A 20,347-nucleotide genomic window follows, 5' to 3' on the forward strand; every position below is an offset into this window, starting at 1 on the left:
ATGGGATGCTAATGCAGTTGAAAACCCAATTTCAGGAAAAGAAACAAAAAAGTATAGACTAACCTTTCGTTAAAATAAATAAACTTCGATGATAATGCATAGTAAAGGTGGAACACAATGAGAGGTGCAATGTTCAAAAAAAAATAATGATAATTTAACTCATTTTTTTTCTCACTACTTCAATCATCATTAGATCATCATACCACATCACTGAAAAAAATAGAAATACATGATCTAATAATGATTGAAATAGTGAATTAAAAGTGGGTCAAAAAATGTGGATTAAAATATTATTATCCTCTAAATAAATACAAAAAAAAAAAGGTTGAGACAAAAATATTTAAAAAGTTTAGAATAGTGCAATAGAAAGTTTTTTCAATAAAATTTATTTTACTTATTGTATCATTTATTAGTAAAAAATACATAGTTATTAATAATAATAAATTTTTTTACCACTTTTTTATTATATACATTTTGCCACTACTTATGTTCTTCATTAATCTTTTTATTAATTCAATATAAAATTTATATTATTAATTACTTTAGTAATTATTATAATGTTTAATCTTATTTTTTTATTAAAAAATGTGGACACAAGGGCTTATGTATTAGTGGTGATATGGTGCAATTGTATTTTACAATAAAATTAAACAAAATATAACATTTTTTAAAATAAATTTTTAGAGGATATGATAAGATATGTAATCTTGTTATAGGTTTATATATATATATATATATATATATATATATATATATATATATATATAATCTTAGTAAGTGATCTCTATATCTAATTGATCATATATTTTAGAAGATGCATGATCTTTAGGTATGACAAAACAGACAAAGTTTGTTTGATAGAAAAACAACGAAGAAGAAAGAAGGAATGTAGTTGTAATTATTTCTCCAAATTAGTTGACTTTGAAAAGAGAAGGAAGACCGAAAAAACATAGAAGGAAAAAAAGAATAAGGAATGCAACCTTGGTTTTCCCAACCAATTTACTCTCTGAAAAGAGAAAGAATACTAAAAAAGATGAGAAGAACAAACAAGAGATGCATATGATTTATGTGGAGTGTGGATAAAACTAAGTTTTTATATGTTAAACGCGATGATGGATTGAAGAACTATGTAAATTAAATCAACATAGATTCGTGGGTTCAAAATTTTGACATGTTCTAAATGTTGATCAGGGATGGCAATTTGGGCCTGGTCCACAGGCCCGAAAAAAAAAAAACACGGGACGGGTCAGGAGAGTGAACCTATAGGTCCACGGTGACCCGACCCGCAGTGGTCCGACCCGCAGTGGCCCAGTCCGTAGTGGCCCATGACCCGCGCGGGCTGGCCCGCGACCCACACGGGTTGGCCCGTTGGCCCGCGTACTAGACTTTAGCTTAGGGTTTAAGTGACTTCACAGTGTCTGTGTCACAACCATCACAGTTCAATTTTCACACAACACTGATCCAATCACGACTCACAACCACCACACTTCATCTGAACTTCCAATCTGCAGCCACTATTCCAGTGCTCATCCACCGTCGAATTGCACGTCGCTATCCACCACACCAGAGCATTGTGTCAAATTTCTTCTCTCTTGCTGCTTCCATCGTTGCAGACTCGCAGTGATTTTTCTTATCTCTTCTCTCCCTGCTGCCTCCATCGCATTGCCGTGACGAGTTGGTGCCTCCATGTCCAACCCATTTTACCATCTCTAATTAGAGTATTGATGATATAGATTTTGTTTTGCTAGAATAATAATAAAGTTTGACTTAATTTTATTGAAACTCAAATATTTTTATCATTTAAAAAAATGATATCTCTAATTACAAGTAAATACATAGGTCCAAATACAAAAAATAAACACAAATAAAAATAGAAAAATAATGAATCAGTCAACGAAATATAATAATTTCAGTTTGACCCGACCTCCTTTTATGAGATGTCCATTTAACTATTATTAATAATCATGAAGTTATCTTCTCACACCATTAAACATAAAAGTAATTTAATAGTGAATGATACCATAAAAGCAATAAATATAGTTGTAATAAATTTGATATAAAAAATAAATTTTAAATATAGCTCACATCCTATAAAATTTATTTTACTAGTTAAAAGTTATATTCCAATAACTTGGTTATATTTTTAGACGAATCTTACAAAAAATTAATAAATTATATCAATAATGTTTTATCAATTATATATATATATATATATATATATATATATATATATATATATATATTTAAATCGCAAATTTTAAGATTCGATCTAGCATAATATAAACGTGAGATATATGTTAATTGAATATCATATGTTATTTTTAAGTTTGTGGTAGAATAATTTAAGTTGTTCAAAAGTTTGAATATACTTTCAGAAATGTCATTAAATCAGTATCCATGTTTTGAATTGCTTGGAATTGTTAGTTTTGTTGACATGATGGGTAACTACCATTAATAAGTTTTGGGTTTTGTTGGAAACAATTTCAAAAGTATACAATTTCTTTTTTTCTTTTTTTTTTTCAATTCTCCAACCACTTGCTCCAAGTTTTGTTTTGTACAAGACTTTTAATTTCAACAAGTCCTCGGAATCATACTCAGCAAACTACACATATTTTAATATATATATATATATATATATATATATATATATATATATATATATATATATATATATATATATTAGTATATTTTAAGTAATAGATAATAATAACGGAGTAGGAATAAAATATGAAGTTTACTGTATGCTTTTCAACTCATCAAATAAATTTGTTTCTCTTAAATTTTGGGTCATTCTCATCATTAAAGTCTTCTACGTTCTTGCTAGCACGGTCAAAGTATTATAGATTTCAAATTATGACATTTTTAAGGATAATTACATGAATTCTCTGAAATGTTTGGCACATTCTCTGTCTTTATTCAAATTGTGAATAGATGTTTCTTCTGGGAATGATTCAATGGAAAGTTATATGAATGGCAATAAAAACTAAACTAATACCAATATATAAAAATTAAAACAGTGTAATAACAAAATTTCATATTAACAAACACAATGATAAGTAATTCGAACCAAAGTAATAATATGTAGATGTACACTGTATCTTTACGGAAATGTTAACATATTTTAACCTTAAAAAGATTATTTTTAAAAGGTTACATATTAGTTAATTTGGACCCTGGTAATGTGGATTAGTTTAACTAAACCGTGATTAATATAATGACAATAGGCTTTGTCAAAATTATTTAAAGTAATTAAATCTTTGATATTATTTTTTTTTTGTTCACAAGAACATTTTACTAGTGATTGAAAATAATCATAAGAATATATAATCATTATTTAGTGTCTTGTTAGTGTAAGAGTTAGAACTTTAGTACTAATAATCATTGGGGCTAAGAATGTTCTTATTATTAACTTAATCTAATTTAATTTTCTTACAAAATAGTATTAGTCGGTTTTTATGGGTGCATATGTTTTTAATATTAACAATATCTCAAAATTAATCTTATTATATAGGTTTAACACTAAGACGACAATGTGGGACGTTCATGTGGGTCAGTTTGCAAATTCGCAAAAGAAAACGTGGATCAGTTGAATTTGCATTTGTTCGTTTTGATCCATTCTGCATAACCTGTAGTTTATAGAAGCTAATAATGGAATGAGATAGATTGACGTGCATAACCCGTTTAAAATTTAGTTTTAAAAATTATTATTAGTCACATTAAAAATCAAAATTTTAAAAGTACAATAGTTATTTTATTTTGAACAAGTACTTTATTAATTACATTTAAACTACATTTTTTTCTTTTTCTGAATATAACGCATCATCTTGTTAATCTAAAACAAAATTAAAAAATAAACAATCCTTGACCAATAAACTTTTACATCAAATATTATGTGAGACGTATTAAAAAATTAATTCATATTTTTTATGCAAGATAGACTAATACAATTCTTTTTTACATAGCAAATACAAAGCAAACCAAAACGAAATATCAACATGCATTTCCATCCCTATTTAAAATATTTTAAGTTCCTACTCGTGTATGGCTTTGTCCGTTTTTTAATCTTTATTACGTAATTTGTTAGTGTTAAATTCTTGATACTTTTTTTTAGTACTTATAATTAAAATAAATTTAGTACAATGCTAAAGATGAAAAAAATAGTAGTTAATATATTTAAATTAAAAAACCGTTTCAAATTAATATAGTTAAGGTTAAAAAACTATTTTAAAAAATATATTAATATTCAATATAAAAAGTAATTATATGTATTATTTTTTCTTTTCTATTCAATAACTTTCTTTTAATATTGTTTACTAATTAACCACAAAACTTAATCATGAAACATTGTTTAAATGAATCATTAACCATTTATTAATTAACATGTTGTATCTGAATATAGGAAGTTGTTTCATGATTGAGTGATACTAAAAGAATTTGTTTTATCTTTAAGCCATTGTCTCCTATTCTTTTTCAAATAAATACAAAGTAATTGTAATGTATTATTCTCTACCACCTTTTATAGTGAATTTAAGAACTTTAAAGAAAAGTTATATGTCAACAGTGAAACGTACTTTTTACTGTTATTTCATCTTATAAATTAACACATATTACAAGTTGTTGATTCTTATAGTAATTAATTATCTCATTTATTTAAAAAATTGATTTTATGTGTTTTAGTATAACTTACAAGTATCAGAATATATATATATATATATATATATATATATATATATATATATATATATATATATATATATATATATATATATATATATATATATATATATAAAAGTTGCAGGCATTATTATCAGTTCTTGAGTCATGAATTCGTCAGCCATGTTCGTCACTATACTTTGTTGTAAGGCAATGAAACCATAACCTGACGTAGCACTTTTTGGATATAATACAATATATAGTATAAATCCTCTACAATTTTTTTTTTTCTGAATTATATTAGCTTCCAACTTTTTAAATTTAATACAACTTTCTACTGTTTACAAAATTTAACTTTTTGGTTAAATATAGTTCTGAGTCATTTTTTCAGTTTGAATGGTCAATTTTGGTTTACTATTTTAAAATGTAACTATTGTACTTATTTTTTTCATTACAATTTTTTCCATTCTGATTTGATAATTTATGCTAGAATTCAATTGAACTAAAATAAAGATACGAAACATGTCTGAAATGCAATATCGGATGAAATCGATGGATTATTTTAAAATATAAAAAATTAAGTATTTATATTTCAACGTTTAAAAGTAAAACTACACAGAGAAAAAAAAATGTAGAAAATGAAAGTTGTTTTATACTTTTTGGATAAAAATATTCATACAGAAATCTAGTAATCACAGCTAATTATTAATTTTTTTTTATATGCAAACAGACACATATTAACTTCCAATTGTATAATAATCACACAAAAATATTTTTGCTTTTACTTTATTGCTTACTGTTCTTTCTATGGGCTTCATTTTCGGCGAAAGTAGAATGAGTGAAAAAGCAAAACCATGTAGGAAGCATGATTATTTAATATATTCATTGCATGCGTAGAAATAATAATAATTATAATAAATTAAAAGAAAGCATTCGAACGCCATGAAAACGACGTATTATGGACAAATGCATATTAACAACATCGTCATCGTTAAGCAACAACAACGACAAGAGAACATTGGATTCGACACTATTGTCGAAAATATTTCTATTTTCTTTATTATTCGTACGATTACATTTTATTTTAATTTTCTCTTTATCTCTCTTTCTCATATCCTATCCACCCAATTTTCCTTTAAAGATTATATAAAAGTGAATTCGATATAATTACTATGTATAAAGTAAAATAAATAAAGAAAAATATTAGATCAAATCAACCCCTCTTAAAGATATAATTACTAATTTGAATATTAAAGTAAACAACTACAATTGAAGTACACTTTACAATATCAATTTCAAGATTCACAATATATTTAACTATTCTTCAAAATATTTTGTACATTAAAGCTATGTTTAAAACTTACACATTTAATTTTTATTTTGCCTTATACAAGAATATGTCACATCATGTTAAGAAATATTGTATTTCAATTTGGTCCGGTTCCAACAAATTTTCAGTTTTTTTTTTTTTTTTCTTTTTTCACCTTAGTTAAATTCAGATCGAAGTAGGTAAAACCTTGGTCTATATAACAAATGAATAGAGGGAGCAGATTCAATTGTTGTGAAGAAAGAAAGTGGTGGTGGCAGAGTGGAGGCATGAGTGGAAACAACGGCGCTGGAAACGGGTCGGGTCAGGGTCCTCCGGTGAGGAGGCCGCATCCCGCCACTTCATTCGGGAACCTTCCGGCCAACCGAGCGGAAACCAGAAAAACGATCATAATGAGTATCTTCAAGTCCGATTCTTCTTCTTCATCATCTTCCTGAACCTTTTTTTCTGTTATCTCTCTTTTTTTTTTTCTTTTTGTTTTTTTATATTCCTTCATTTAACTGTTGTGCTTCAGTTTCCACTACTCATGTAAAATATAATCTCTCAATGTATAATAAAATAATCTTTTTTTTTTCTTTTCCTAGTATGTTGTTGATGATCCTTGATGAAATCAGTGTTGTTGTGAATATCATAATATATCATTAATTGGTATGAACTGTGATTTGAATGCCACCGTAGCAAATCTCTGTATCATTGCAGAAACTATTGAAAGAACTCAATAAACCTCATCTGGTTCTTCTACAAGGTTTTGTACCTGTTTGTCTTTTGCAAGAGACAACATGTGTTGTGATTTTCAAATCCTGTCAAAACAGTGATTTTTATTACACTCTATCAACAACTTTATCCTATGCTTGTGGGTCTCAGGTTTCTGTCTTTTTATGGTATTTTTTGAATAGGTATCAGACCTGTGATAGTCTTCATGGTTTTGTGCACATGTTAAGGATTAAATATTTAATTATATATAAGAATAATTATCATCAATTATATCATATACCAAAGTGTGTGGACATAAACATATAAATTATAATGAACTATATCGTACCATAGTTTGCTGAGTATAGTAGTCCTAACGTATTTATCCATATTGGTCATAACTTGGAGACTGACCTTATGTATGCAATACCTGTCTTTGTCCTTAAAAGGCAAATTTGTTTAAAAAATATGTTTTTGACACGTTTGTTCTTTTAAAATTTCTAACACAGAAAAGTGATAAAATGGTATTTTTATAAGTTAAAATTAACATTTGGATAAAATTAATTCGTAACAATCTTTTTGTATATTTTTTTCTGGAATTCTTTTAACTTATATATAAGTTAATTCTCTTAATTCAGAAAAAAACTCATATGATCTTTTATATCATAATATCAATTATAGGCACACGCATGCCTATCGCTTGTCTGTTTTTTCCTTTCCACAGACAATCAAATTGTCTTTGTCCCACGAGTGTTCTTGCACTTTATCTAGATTCCTAAATACTTTGAGGAGTTTTTTTTTTTTTTCTCTCTCTCTCTCTTATTTAGAAGAAAAATCACAATCCATCTTGGTAATATTCATGTTGTTTAGAGTAAACCAGGTTTAAGCTCCAAAAATAACAAGATTCAAGCACAAAGAATCTCAACGACAAGCAACTTGCATGTGTGTGTTCACATACAGTTGAATAAATAAGGAGAAGAAACTTTTACGGAAGAACATATTTTAGTGTAAAGTGAAAATTGGAAAAAAATTAGTTCGAATGATAAAAAATTATAGCATGCGATGAAAAAGAAAAGATAATGTAAAATATTAAGGACAATCAATTGAGAGAAATTTGATTGAGAGAGAAGGGGTGGTGGGGCGAAGGGTCACACTCTCTTGGGGTAAGCAAATGAAGTCGAACACGTCTTAATTGGTCAAATACAAAAGAGAATTCACTGTCACACGTGTTAGTTCATTCAAAAATAATAGAACTGCACATGATGAATATGTCAAGAGAGGCAATTGGCGTTAAATATGAACATCTCTGACGTTTCTTTCTGTTAACTCAACATTTCAATCAAAACTTAACAACTGCCGCAACATTAACTTATCTTTCTTTTTCTTGTTATTGTATTTTGTGGATAGTTTTTATTTTTTTATTTGGTTGGTGTTTTGGTGTGTAATTTTATAGGGATATTTAGGATCAAACTATTTTCTTGCATTTTATGCCTATCTTAACAAAGCAATAAGATGGAAAATATTAGTTCAAGTTATAACCGATTAAAGCATGTGGTGAAAAAGAAAAGATAGGGTAAAAAGGTTAAAAACAATTATTTGAGAGGAATTTAATGTAGGGATTGAAAACGTGCCAAAATAAAGAAGACTACAACATCTTTGAAAAATAATGAAAACCATAAGAAATGACCCCATTTAAGACGGAAGTCTGAAATTTGTGGGGTAGATATTCAAGCACTTCCGAATTCAATGACCATAAACATTTTCGTTTGAACACAAACACAAATACACTGTACATACGAATCTCTCTGTACATCTTATGGAGGAGATTTTACAGGTTCATTAGATTTCTTATACAGGTAATAGCGGAAATATAAAACATGAATGATTTGATGTGTTAAGAAATGCCCAATTCAAGTGAATAGTCTCAGGCGAGTTGTAATTGGTTGCCGGCACATAGGGCATGAAGATAATGTCACGCCACACTCCTTGCAAGTCTGTCAAAAGCAAAAATGCAAATAATTAAGACATATCTTCACATGTTCCTCAAACAAAAAACTTTTCAACTTAAAATTCCTTTAAACATAAGCATTAAACATGAAACCAAAACATTAACATTGACATTAGCATAAAGTAAAAAAAAAAAAGGATTATCAATCATAAATAGTTAAAACCATATGTCACATAAACATTAGAATTGAGTGAGTTCATTACAGAAACTTACTGTATGACCGCATCCAAAAGCCATGTCCTTCGGATTGGTTAAGCAAATAGGGCATGCCTAAAGCAAGAAACACATTTATCTTGTAAGCATAATTTGATTTTAAAATGAACCTAATGCAGGAGAAAGACACCTCAATCGGGTACAGGAAGCATACTGATTCTACCGTAGCTGGAGCTGATGGCTCAACTGATTCAAATTTTGGAACTGCTAGAACTGCATTGTCACGATCTATTACTTCTTTAGGCGGAGGAAAAGGCCTTTTACGTTGATAGCTAATTGACTTTTCACTGCACCAGAATAATTTGAGATCCGTATCCTTGAATATAATTTAGAATTATTATCACACCTGTATTTCATTACTTACTTTGCAAGTGGTAGGTTTTGGGTTATCCGGTATTGAATTGGAATTTCCATAAGGGCAGCAAGTGCAAATGCTGCTTCCTTCTTTGATGCATCTCTGTTCTCAGACATGATCTTTGTGAAATTCACAAACTGAAGGGGAAAGAAGGAATATAAAGTGAATAACAAGTCCATATTATAATAATAATAGTATTTAGTAGTAGCAGTAGTAATAAAAACTCAAATCTTAAACGGTTTACAACTAAAGGTGGGTATTCTAAAATATGGAACACTTAAGATTTTACAGTCTTTTTCTACTATTAAGCAGTCATTTCAAACTGATTATCTTCAATTCACATACTAATGCTATGTTTAAATATATCAGTACAATTTCTTCACAATGTCTGGATTTTAAATACTTGTTAGAAAGAGAATTTTGACCTAATTCAACCGTATAAAACTGGTCTGTACCTGCTTATACACTATAATTTGATTATATGTCAAGTAGTCCAGCAGTACTGTTTCTTTTCAATTGTAATGGGTTATATATGTTTTCTGTGACTTATTTACCCAAGTATGTTTTTATGACTTTTCTTTGATACTAAGTAGTTTGTTAGCTTCATCTTGAGGGGATATGTCAGAATATTAACGTGTCCCATGTAAAAGAGTATTATTGTTTTTATTGTGTCAGTACATAGTCAGTGTTGTCGGGTGGGACATTTATTAGTTGTAAAATAATTTGTACTCGACCTAGATTATAGGTAGAGAGAGGGGCATAAGACCCATATTATATTCAGAATCTAGTTATAAGTATTTCTATACCCTTAGCAGTCCCCTAAAATTTAAATAATACTAAACACTAATTACAAACTCGCGAAAAATGAACACATAGTCGGATCATACATCAGTCAAATACCTGAAAGTTGTCAAATAAGCGCTGAGTAATGCTATCATCGAAGTGCTGCATTTCATCCCATGGACCATCTCCAACTCCAACCAAAATAATTGAGAGGGGATGGTGACTGACGAATGATGGTCAGAATAGCTCCATATTAAAGACAGATTCCAAGAACAGTAGCAAAAGAAATTGATTTACCTTGCAGCAACAATGGAATTAATAGTTGCTTGTTCTTGTGGACTAAACTTTCCATGTGGTGTGCCTGAATTTCTAGTAACCTGTAGAAAAAAGATATTTCAGAAATAAAAAAGAAAATTAGTGAAAAATAAATTATGTCAAGAAAAGATACTAATAAAATAACATAAATAGGTAAAACCTGTCCATCAGCAATAATGACAAGAACATGGTATTGACCATTGCTTCTTTCCACAATATCAACTGCTGCATCGATTACAGGGGCAAATGATGTTGGACCTATTTATAAGGAGACAACTGTCAGAATTCGTATCACGTCTGGATACCCAATTCATCTTTCTCCTTGATTTTTTTTTCCTATTTGGACTAGAAGAATAATTCATTGAAGAAAAATGGAAATATAAAGCAGGATTATCCTTAAAAATGATATAAAACATAAAAAAACAACAGAGCATATACATCAACCTAAAAGGGAAATAAAAACTCTTTCAGGAAGATCCAGAAAAGAGCTTTCGTGAACCCTAAAGATCGTCAACAGAAAGTCTGCAATTAATGGAAACAGATATCATATCCACTTGTCCTCCTCTGACTGGGAAGGAAGAAAGGAGCTGCTTTCATGTTTTTCGTTGGTGCCTACAGTTCTTCCATAAAACTCGCTTCAATCTCTAGTCAAAATTGGCAGATGATATTCTCTGCATTCTACTTCTAGACTTTGGTAATTCTAATTTTATATCTAAAGCTCGGTATATTGGTTCTAGAGCTATGAAGCATTGACACGGACATCAACACAATACGGACACAGGGATACGGCTAAATTAGAAAAATATAAGACACATACATAATATATATGTGTGTGTACAAATTATACTTCATAATCTGAAAAAATCAAGAGAAACATTTATAAAAAAGAAGTCTAACAAAAGAAAAACTTATGTAAATCATAATGTTTGACTCTCATATTAGTTCATCTTCATAAAAAAATACAATTTCTAATTATGATTCATCAAGAAATAAGCTAGCAATCTCAATAATTCCATTGTCATCCAATGAAAAGTCATCTCTTGCAATATTCCACAATTTAGTTTCCTATTCTTTGTATTTTGAAGAATTTCTTGAGAGAAGACAAAGATTACTATGGACAAATATTAAATCCTCCGCCCTTTTAGGTGTCATCTCATTTCTTTTCAAAGAATGTATAAAAGAGTAAGTACTCCAATTTCTTTCACAACAAGAAGAAGAACTTGGTTGTCCAAGTAGCTTAAGAGCTATCTTTTAAAGTGTTGATGCATGAGATCCATGAACAATCCACCATGATTTTGCATCTAATTTACCTCTATCCCTTAAAGAGTCAACATCAGCAAAATTTTCTCTTCCATCTTAAAATTTTGCAAACTCTATATTTATTGTCTCCTTACATCAACATCATCAAAGTACCTTTTAAAACATTTATTCCTTTCATGAGTAAGTTCCACATCTTAATGTGGGGCACGTCTTTGTGAATCTTCATTTAACCATTCATGACTAAAATATCTACAATAAAATCGTGTCTTCTTCGACGTGTCCACGAATAGGGCCATGTTTGGCCTAAAGAGATGTGTCCAACATTGCGTCGTGCATGCACCCGCTGCGTGTCCATGACCGTAGTGCGTCACGATACCAGAGTCGTGTTGGAGCTTCAGAGTTCTAGAGCTTTAAATCAAGCGACCAATACCATTGCTCCTCTTACCAATGTAAAAAGATATGACTATGACAGTCATAAGAAAATTTACTCACTACACATTAGATGAAGATTCTCTGCAGGTTAGGGCCAAAGACAAAGGCAATACTAACATTGTTACTTTGATGCGGATTGGACAGGATCACCTATAGAAGATCTAATTTTGGGTATTGTGTTCTTATTAGAGATCTCATGGTAAAACAAGAAACATAAGATAGTTGCTAGATCTAGCGAGAAGCAAAATATCATGCTACTACAGCAACCACTTGTGAGCTTACATGGATAAGGCAACTACTACAAGAACTAAAAGTTGGGGACATGAAGTTTATTTGTGACAATCAAGCTGCACTTTACAATACATCAAACCCAATCTTTCAAGAAAGAACCAAACACATAGAAATTGATGATCACTTTTTGAGAGAAAAGGTGCTCTTCGGAGTAAACACAACCGGTTTTGTCAATTTTGTTAATTCTAGCAACCAATTGGTAGACGTGTTCACCAAGTCGCTCAGATGCCCTCGGGTTGAATACATTGGTAACAAACTTGATGCATATGACATATATACTTTAACTTGAGGAAGAGTGTTAGAATGCAATTAGTCACTAGCTATTACAGATTCTAGGAGATTAGGATCATTTATTCCTGATTTTTAGGCAAGAATTGTTGTATTTAATTCTGTAAATTGGTATAAGTACATACCATGTGGTCTGCATTTGACACAACATTCAGATAACACTTTCTTATAAACTGCATACAAACCCCATTACTTTCACAAGTTTTGCAGGTCAATGGATCAGCAAATCAACTATGATGTCTTCTGCAAGTTTTTATCTGTCATAATTTCATATATACATTATATAATTTTTCTTACAGTGGTGTCTTGCCATCATCATCATACAAGTACTTCTAGACAATCACTATAGTAGGGTTATTCTGCAGGGCCCTAAACTTGTAAAAAAGAAATTGTAAAAAATGGTCAACAAGGACAATAATATTAAACCTGCCAATTTTAAGTGTGGCACAATCTCTCGGTAGCGTGCAAGTACTTCCTCAAAACCATGACAATAGCGATCATCAGGATAGAAGCTGAACACATTCTGATCATGTGTATATGCTACAAAAGTATACTTATAATATCAATAGAGGAGAACAAATAAAATTTCTTCGAAAAGTAGATCAGAAACAACTTCTCACCATCACCAAATCCAAAACATGGGATCAGATTGTCTTCATCAAACGAAGAGAGAGTACGGCCAATAATAGAGATCGCTTGCTCATATGGATTAGGAGTGTTTCCAATATGATGAAGGCTTTTGTGGTTGAAAGAATATTTTCCTACAATTACCAAAGTGTGACTTTTCAGCATTCTCCATAGTTATATGTACGTATAAAATTAATTTTATGTTTAACAGAAATAACCTGTCCACTCATTGCTTTTGGTGAAGTCAATACCAATTATAAGATTCGAAGACTCCAAACCAGCTTCTCTCAAAGCGGAAACAACCTGAGATATAACATGCAAAAGCTAAGTTTTTTAGGAAATCCACGCGAAACAGCAAATCATGTACGGTAAGGGGAGGTACATCATTTCTACCAGAGAATGTTGGCCTAAACATTTTTCAAGACTAACAAATACCATTCGATTTTATCTTGTTGCGTCCTTTAATATCCTCATATAATTGTTTCCAGTCTCCATAGCTAAACCACTGAGTTAATGGCAAGTTGGTTAATTAGTTTTTTTCTTATCAAAATGGACCTAAAAGCAAAATGTTAGTCTTTTATAAGCGTGGGTTCAGGCGCCAACTTTTTTAAATGGAGCCACATTTCTTCGTAGTTCATATTTCTTCTGAAACTAAAGCAGGTATCATTAAATTTATATTTAGAAGTTGTAACACATTCAATGACTATTAGTATGTCCATATATAGATAGATAATAGAGACAACTTGAAAACTTTAAAGAAATAGTGAAGTTCAATTGATCAACAAATTCTTACACAAGTTGATTTGAAATTATATAATCAAACAAACTAAAATTTTCCTACAAGCCTGATTGAGGATTCATCCTCTAGTATACCAGAAAGAAGTTTTCCTTGGAATGATAAGATTAATAATTACTATTTCCCCTAAATCAATGAGCAAAAAGTAGCAGTAAAAACCTGATCCAATGAACTGAAATTGTCAGCTATATATGTGGATTGCTGCTTATGCTGATGTTTGGTATTCACCAAACTCCCAGCATAAGAAGAGGGTTGAACCGGTTGATGATATTGATAGCTAGTATTCACTGAACTTTCATCATAGGAAGGGTGGTGATGATATTGATGGCTAGCATTTGCTGAACTTCCATCGAAAGAAGGGGGGTGATGATATTGATGGCTAGCATTTGCTGAACTTCCATCGAAGGAAGGGGGTTGATGATATTGGTGGCTAGTATTTGCTGAACTTCCATCAGAGGAACGGTGGCTAGTATTTGACTCTGCATTTCCCATAATTAAAGTCCTTTTCACCTACATCAAAATTAAAAGTAAATAGACAATAATATAGAATTGGAGATAAAAGCAATAGGACTAAAAACAAATTAAAATGAGAACCACAACAAAAAAAGTGATAAAAATTCACAGTAGTTGTAAAATACTATATCTGGACTCAAATGAAAGCAAAATTACCTAAGTTCAGACTAATGAATAAAGTAGTTATGTTCATCAAATACTTTTCACTTTATGAAATAAAGAGGTGCTTTAGCTAAATTATCCCCAGTCATATTTATCCCAATGATGCTCAAGTGCAAGCTCAAGTGCAAACATAAGTATATCTGACATAATAACATTAAATGAGGTTAAGATAATCAGAATTTGGTTATATTTGTTAAAGATGGCTATTATTATTTTTTGCTTATATTTGAATTGAAAGCAAGTATTACCTTCAAGGGAAAATAACAAAAAACAAAAATACGTGGATCAAACCATTCTAACAATCCTAATTAGGATATTATACCACTAATTACATCATCACATAATTAGTAATAGACAGTAAAGAGTGTAAATATACAAATATACAATTTATTTATCTCCCAAGAAGTGTTTCAAAAAATTTTAAAAGAAATATAAACATCACAATCCTAGAAGGGATTTCAAGATACAAGAATATATACATATATACCACCTATTCTAATATCTCAGATCTTTGCAGTCTCATTGCTGCTCGCCACTATCATTTCTGTTCACGTATAATATACTATCATTATAAGTTAAAAATCATAACACAACAAAAAAAAAGAAAGGGTAAGCCGGTGAAAATTAAACAATACTACATATAAATATCAAGACCCATGGTCCATCTTGAGTATGACCAAGATAAATTCCTTATATATGCAAGATCCTATCCTTTTTCATATCGAATGTAGAAACCTCCTTCGACTAACATCTAGATAACTTCCTCTACATGAGTTTTGATACTATGAGTTTTGATACTAGCAGAGTCAGGTGTACGAAATCCTTCTCCATACACCATTTAACATCATATCATTGTAGATTCACAACATCCACACAAAACGCATATCTTATTCCAAAAACTTTAAATCAATTTAAAATACAATATTTCCTTAAATTCTGGCCCAGCACCCACTTTCCCCGCCCAACGAAAACCAAAACAGAGCTCACTAGGTTTCAAATTTCAGTTGGCACCTAGCTCGCACCCAGCGGCTCAAGCCCTTGATGCTCAGCGGAAAACCAAATTTTCATTTTCACTCAGCGCCCTTCACTCTCACTCGGCAACTAAGGCCCTGCGAGCCAATTTCGTGGAGCTCGCCTTGCGCGGCCAGGTCCTGCCTAACGAACAATAGCTATGGCACATGCTCTGCCAAATATTACTAGCCACAAACTAAACCCGTTCGGTTTCTAACATTAGATTTCGTCACCGGAAAATATAAAATTCAATTTATTCGGTAACCGTAACAGGATTCAGGATTCTGCAATTGCATCACAAATTCAAAACGTCAAACTTAAATTGCACGAATCAAGAATCGTAGCAGTATTATAGAAAGAGAGAGTTGAGTCACCTGAGCGAAGAGATTGAAAACGAATCTGAGTTTGAAGTGAATGAAGTTCCTCAACTCGCGCTTTTTCTAGATACTACTTTGACCACGGTGACCATTTTCTCAGACAGGATATTGTTACCTAATTTTATAAAATGAGATAAAAAAAGATTAAAAATTAAAAATACAACATCAATTAAGAAATATAATTTTTTTATTAGCAGCTTAGTAAATTTAATTGGACTATATATATTTAAAGGACATAATCGAAGAAAAAACATAAGAAATAATAATTAGAAAGGATAAAATTTTCGCTGTATTGGTGGAACTTGTGTCCTTTTGATGCGTGTACTCAAACTTTTCTTTCTTTGTCAAATGTGAAATACTTTTTGAGTTGTTGTTTGATAATGATGGAGTCTTTGGCAAAAGGTGCATTATCCATGTGAATCATTGAATCAAATTCAAATGCTTTTGTGTTAATAATTAAAGTGAAGATACTTTTATAAGAAACCGTAAACAATGTTTTTGCGTCAATAAGTAAAACGAAGATATTTTTATACTTTAAAAAACAATATTCGAGTTGATGGCAAAACGAAGATTAATTTAATTATTTAAAATTAAATAATAGTTTAAATTTTTTTAATATTTTTAAATTTGTATGTACTTTTTCTTCAAATCAATTTTTGTTTGTTGATCAAAACATAATTGCAATGATTCTGATTTATATATTTTTAATTATTAACAATTATTTAATATTTAAATAATGTTTTATATTTGATAATTAAATAACTTTATTTAAAAAATAAATAAAATTAATGAATTTTTAACTATTTATCTAAACAAAATATTTTTAAAATAAATTAATTTAAAATAGATTCATTCAAATTTAAAATATTAAATATCTTAGAAAACTTGTAAAATTTCCATCAAAATAAAACACAAGTTAACCTTTTCTTTTTCACAATATTATTTGTTTAATAAATACAAGAAAACAATAAATACTCAGTGAAATTTCACGAAGTTAGAATCTGAGAAAAAAGAAAACAATGGGAGAGAGAAAATTCGAAGGAGAAGCAAAAAAATCCGAGTTTATATATTGCTACAGCTATACACACACACACACTTGACGTGCATGTATAAACATGCAAAAGCAATTAACTGTTATTGAACCCTAAAAGTGCTTAAATTGTTGTAAAAACATGAATTTGTGTCTCCAAAAGTGCTTTTGGTTTACCTCACAAACTGTTGTATATATATATATATGTAATTGTATCCAAATGCTTTAGGCCAAGAAGAAGCAGAAAAAGAAACCTAATAGCTGGATCACTTTATTATGAAAAATGGAGTTCTAAAGGTTATTTATTTACGCAGTGTCTATAAAATGAAAAAAACGAAACCAAACATGGTCGATCTTTTTTATCTTATTCGTACCAGTGCCCCACAGAATCAATCTGGTGATTCTGAATGGAGTTTGGGGAAAAGGGTAACGAAAACTTCTGATCAGTGGTGACATATGGGGGCTGAGAAATGAGATTGGTGGAGGCATATGCACCATTGAATTGTTGGTTATTATCGTCTTGGCTACTGTTACTGTTATTTTGTTGGTGCTGTTGTAGCCTTTGTTCAGAACGAAGTTGCTTTGGAATGTTAAGTTTTTCTCCTTCGATCTCTTTATATTTCTGAAGGTAAATTTTCAAGGGTTCAACGTAATCCTCAAACCCTAAGGTTGTGATGGCCCAAATGACATCATCACCATTGATGGTCTTTCTCTTCTCCCTCTGACATTTGTCTGAGGCTTCTCCGGTCACAAAGCTGATGAACTCAGAGACACACTCTTGGACAGTTTCCTTTGCGTCCTTGGAGATTTTTCCGTTCGAAGGAATAACCTTTTTCATGATTCTTCCCACGTTGGCAATGGGGAGAAACCGGTCTTGTTCTTTGTTGTGGTTATTGTTGTTGTTGTTGTTATTATGGTTATTGTTGATGTTGTTGTTCTGTGTGGTTGGGGTGGTGCTGGTGCTGTTGTTGTTGTTGTTGGTTGTCTTTAAGCAAGGGCTTTCGGGGCTTGCAGAGTTAAAACCATTTGGCAAAGTGTTATGGTTTTCATCTTCCATGACAAATTTAATGTTGGAGATAAAGGGAATGGAGAAGATTTGGATATTTATTAGTTAATTATGTTGCATATTACTGTGTAGATAAACTGAAAGAGAGGCATAAAAATAGGCATGTAAGAAGGGTTAGGACAAGGAAAATTCGAAAACAAAAAAATGGGTGCTGTGGATTTTTTCACCAATCAAATCCACCGGACTCGCTCTAGATGTTAGATTACAATACTATTATTGACATCCAAAATTCTCTTTCTTTCTTTATATATCTTCCTACACTTATATCCCATTTTCAATCAAAATCCAACAACTATGTCTCTATTGTATATACTTCTTTTCATCTTTCGTACTTCTTAATAATCAACTTTATGATAACTATATATGCATATGTATTATATATATATATAAGTGATAAGATCATTATATAAGCACTCTCAAGAGTCATTATAAGTGGTAGCATTTCTCCATCTGCTTCTTAATTTTTGTTTTGTTATTTTAGATTAAAATATTAATTATATATATATATATATATATATATATATATATATATTATTCAATAAAGCCAATTTTGAAAAATGAATACTGTTTGTATAGGATAAATATGGACCAAAGTGAATACATATAGATGAAGTCTATAATTTATATCAAACATATATACTTTCAAAAATGGGTTTTAGTGTAGAGATAGGAGAAAGTTATACGATAACGGTGGTTTTGAAAAATTTTTGTTTCAAAGGTTTGTTTAAGAACATAAATCAAAAGGAAGAAACTTATGGAAGGTCGTATTCAAGAACAAATTGTCAAACAGTAATACATCTTAGTGAGTAAGAAATGATTATGTACAATTTCAAAGTTGGTGAAGGAACATGACTTTATGTCATTGAGCGAAGACATTTTTGTTGCAATCTATGAGAAACATATCATATGTTACGAGGAGATATAAAAAGAATCATGATTAGTTTAGGTATTATGATTACTATTGGTATGAAGTAGATCCAACTCTAGCTCCGAATAAATTTAATATATACATTGAGATACGAAGGCTTTTTATTCCACAACAATAAAAATATTTTTTCACTCTTTCATATATATACAAGGAGATTTCACTTGAAAAAGAAAATGTCTCATACTAATGAATTTGGGTCCACGACGATGAGTTCAAATGTACGAGATCTGGTAGCACTTAACAATGAGACTATATGGATTAGTATTATACAAAAAAAAATCCATCATAGACACTAATATAATGAGTTCTGTTCTTTATACATAAATTTGAGATTTCTGATATAAATATTTGGAGTTATATATTTGAATGAAGAGGTTAAAAATTTTGATCAACTTAGTAATTTAGTAATGAAAGACATGCAAAATTATATATATATATATATATATATATATATATATATATATTAGAAAACTGAAAATAATTGAAGTTAGAAATATTCATTTTTGGTTAACTATAGTAAAAACACAAACACAATATCCTTTTATTCTATTACAATCTGTAACTAGACTCAGAATCACTTGACTGATATGCTTTTGATATATCATAGATTCAAAATCAATAATAGTTTTACACCACTTATGATGACTATAACTTAATTTATGCATCATTTATTGGTGTGATTCACCATTGGCAAAATATCATCTTTAGTCATAATATTTTGTTTGATGTAAGAATGTTTCTCTTGGTTAGTTATTCAAACTGTTATTTGAAAGTACGAAAAACAACACACCTACAAACAATTGTAGACCAAAATATTGCCATGACCAAAGAAAAAAAAAATATAATGTCAATATATATTATTCTTGTAACATATAGCTAAAAATGTACCATCTTCGTTGGGTATTCTCAACTTTAATGATAAATTTCAAAATTTGTTTAATAATTGCACCAAAGTTGTGATTTAGAAAAGGATTTGATATCACTTAAAATAGAATGGTAAACAATATCAATTTCATGACCACCAAGTTAAACAATATATACCCAATTTCTTATGATTTAGAAAAGGATTTGATATCACTTAAACTGGTAAACAATACCAATTTCATGACCATCAAGTTAAACAATATGTAGCAAATTTGTTATGATTTAGAAAAAGATTTGATATCACTTAAAATGGAATGTTAAACAATACCAATTTCATGACCATCAAATTAAACAA

At 30.0% G+C, this 20,347-nt stretch overlaps 1 protein-coding gene and 1 pseudogene across 2 annotated transcripts; both read right to left on the bottom strand.

Moving 5' to 3' along the window:
• Positions 1 to 8,328: 8,328 nt before the first annotated feature.
• LOC114178561 (E3 ubiquitin-protein ligase RGLG3-like) lies at positions 8,329 to 16,377 on the bottom strand. Of its 2 annotated transcripts, XM_028064551.2 has the most exons (13): positions 16,102 to 16,356; positions 15,728 to 16,011; positions 14,201 to 14,551; positions 13,464 to 13,548; positions 13,239 to 13,379; positions 13,045 to 13,158; positions 10,508 to 10,605; positions 10,330 to 10,409; positions 10,150 to 10,255; positions 9,259 to 9,386; positions 9,049 to 9,181; positions 8,895 to 8,951; positions 8,329 to 8,667 (listed from the first exon to the last, which is right to left on the bottom strand). In XM_028064551.2, exons 3-13 carry the CDS (start codon positions 14,531 to 14,533, stop codon positions 8,584 to 8,586), a joined length of 1,359 nt encoding a protein of 452 aa, XP_027920352.1. In that variant the 5' UTR covers positions 14,534 to 14,551; positions 15,728 to 16,011; positions 16,102 to 16,356; the 3' UTR covers positions 8,329 to 8,583. The 2 variants fall into 2 exon arrangements, with proteins under 2 accessions (XP_027920352.1, XP_027920351.1); XM_028064550.2 differs by lacking the exon at positions 15,728 to 16,011 and having other exon boundaries at positions 16,102 to 16,377.
• Positions 16,378 to 17,131: 754 nt separating this feature from the next.
• Positions 17,132 to 18,213, bottom strand: LOC114178562 (nuclear transcription factor Y subunit B-7 pseudogene; annotated as a pseudogene).
• Positions 18,214 to 20,347: the final 2,134 nt, after the last annotated feature.

Source organism: Vigna unguiculata, chromosome 3 (genome assembly GCF_037176805.1).
Source record: "Vigna unguiculata cultivar grain cowpea cultivar isolate G323 ecotype 2 chromosome 3, ASM3717680v1, whole genome shotgun sequence".
NCBI lineage: Eukaryota > Viridiplantae > Streptophyta > Magnoliopsida > Fabales > Fabaceae > Vigna > Vigna unguiculata.

Coding starts and splice junctions, on each gene's coding strand:
- LOC114178561 (XM_028064550.2), bottom strand. CDS start 14,533: ATGGGAAATGCAGAGTCAAATACTAGCCACCGTTCCTCTGATGGAAGT. Junction 13,159..13,238: donor ATGTTTTGGATTTGGTGATG/GTGAGAAGTTGT, acceptor ATACTTTTGTAG/CATATACACATGATCAGAAT. Junction 10,410..10,507: donor TCATTATTGCTGATGGACAG/GTTTTACCTATT, acceptor TTTTTTCTACAG/GTTACTAGAAATTCAGGCAC.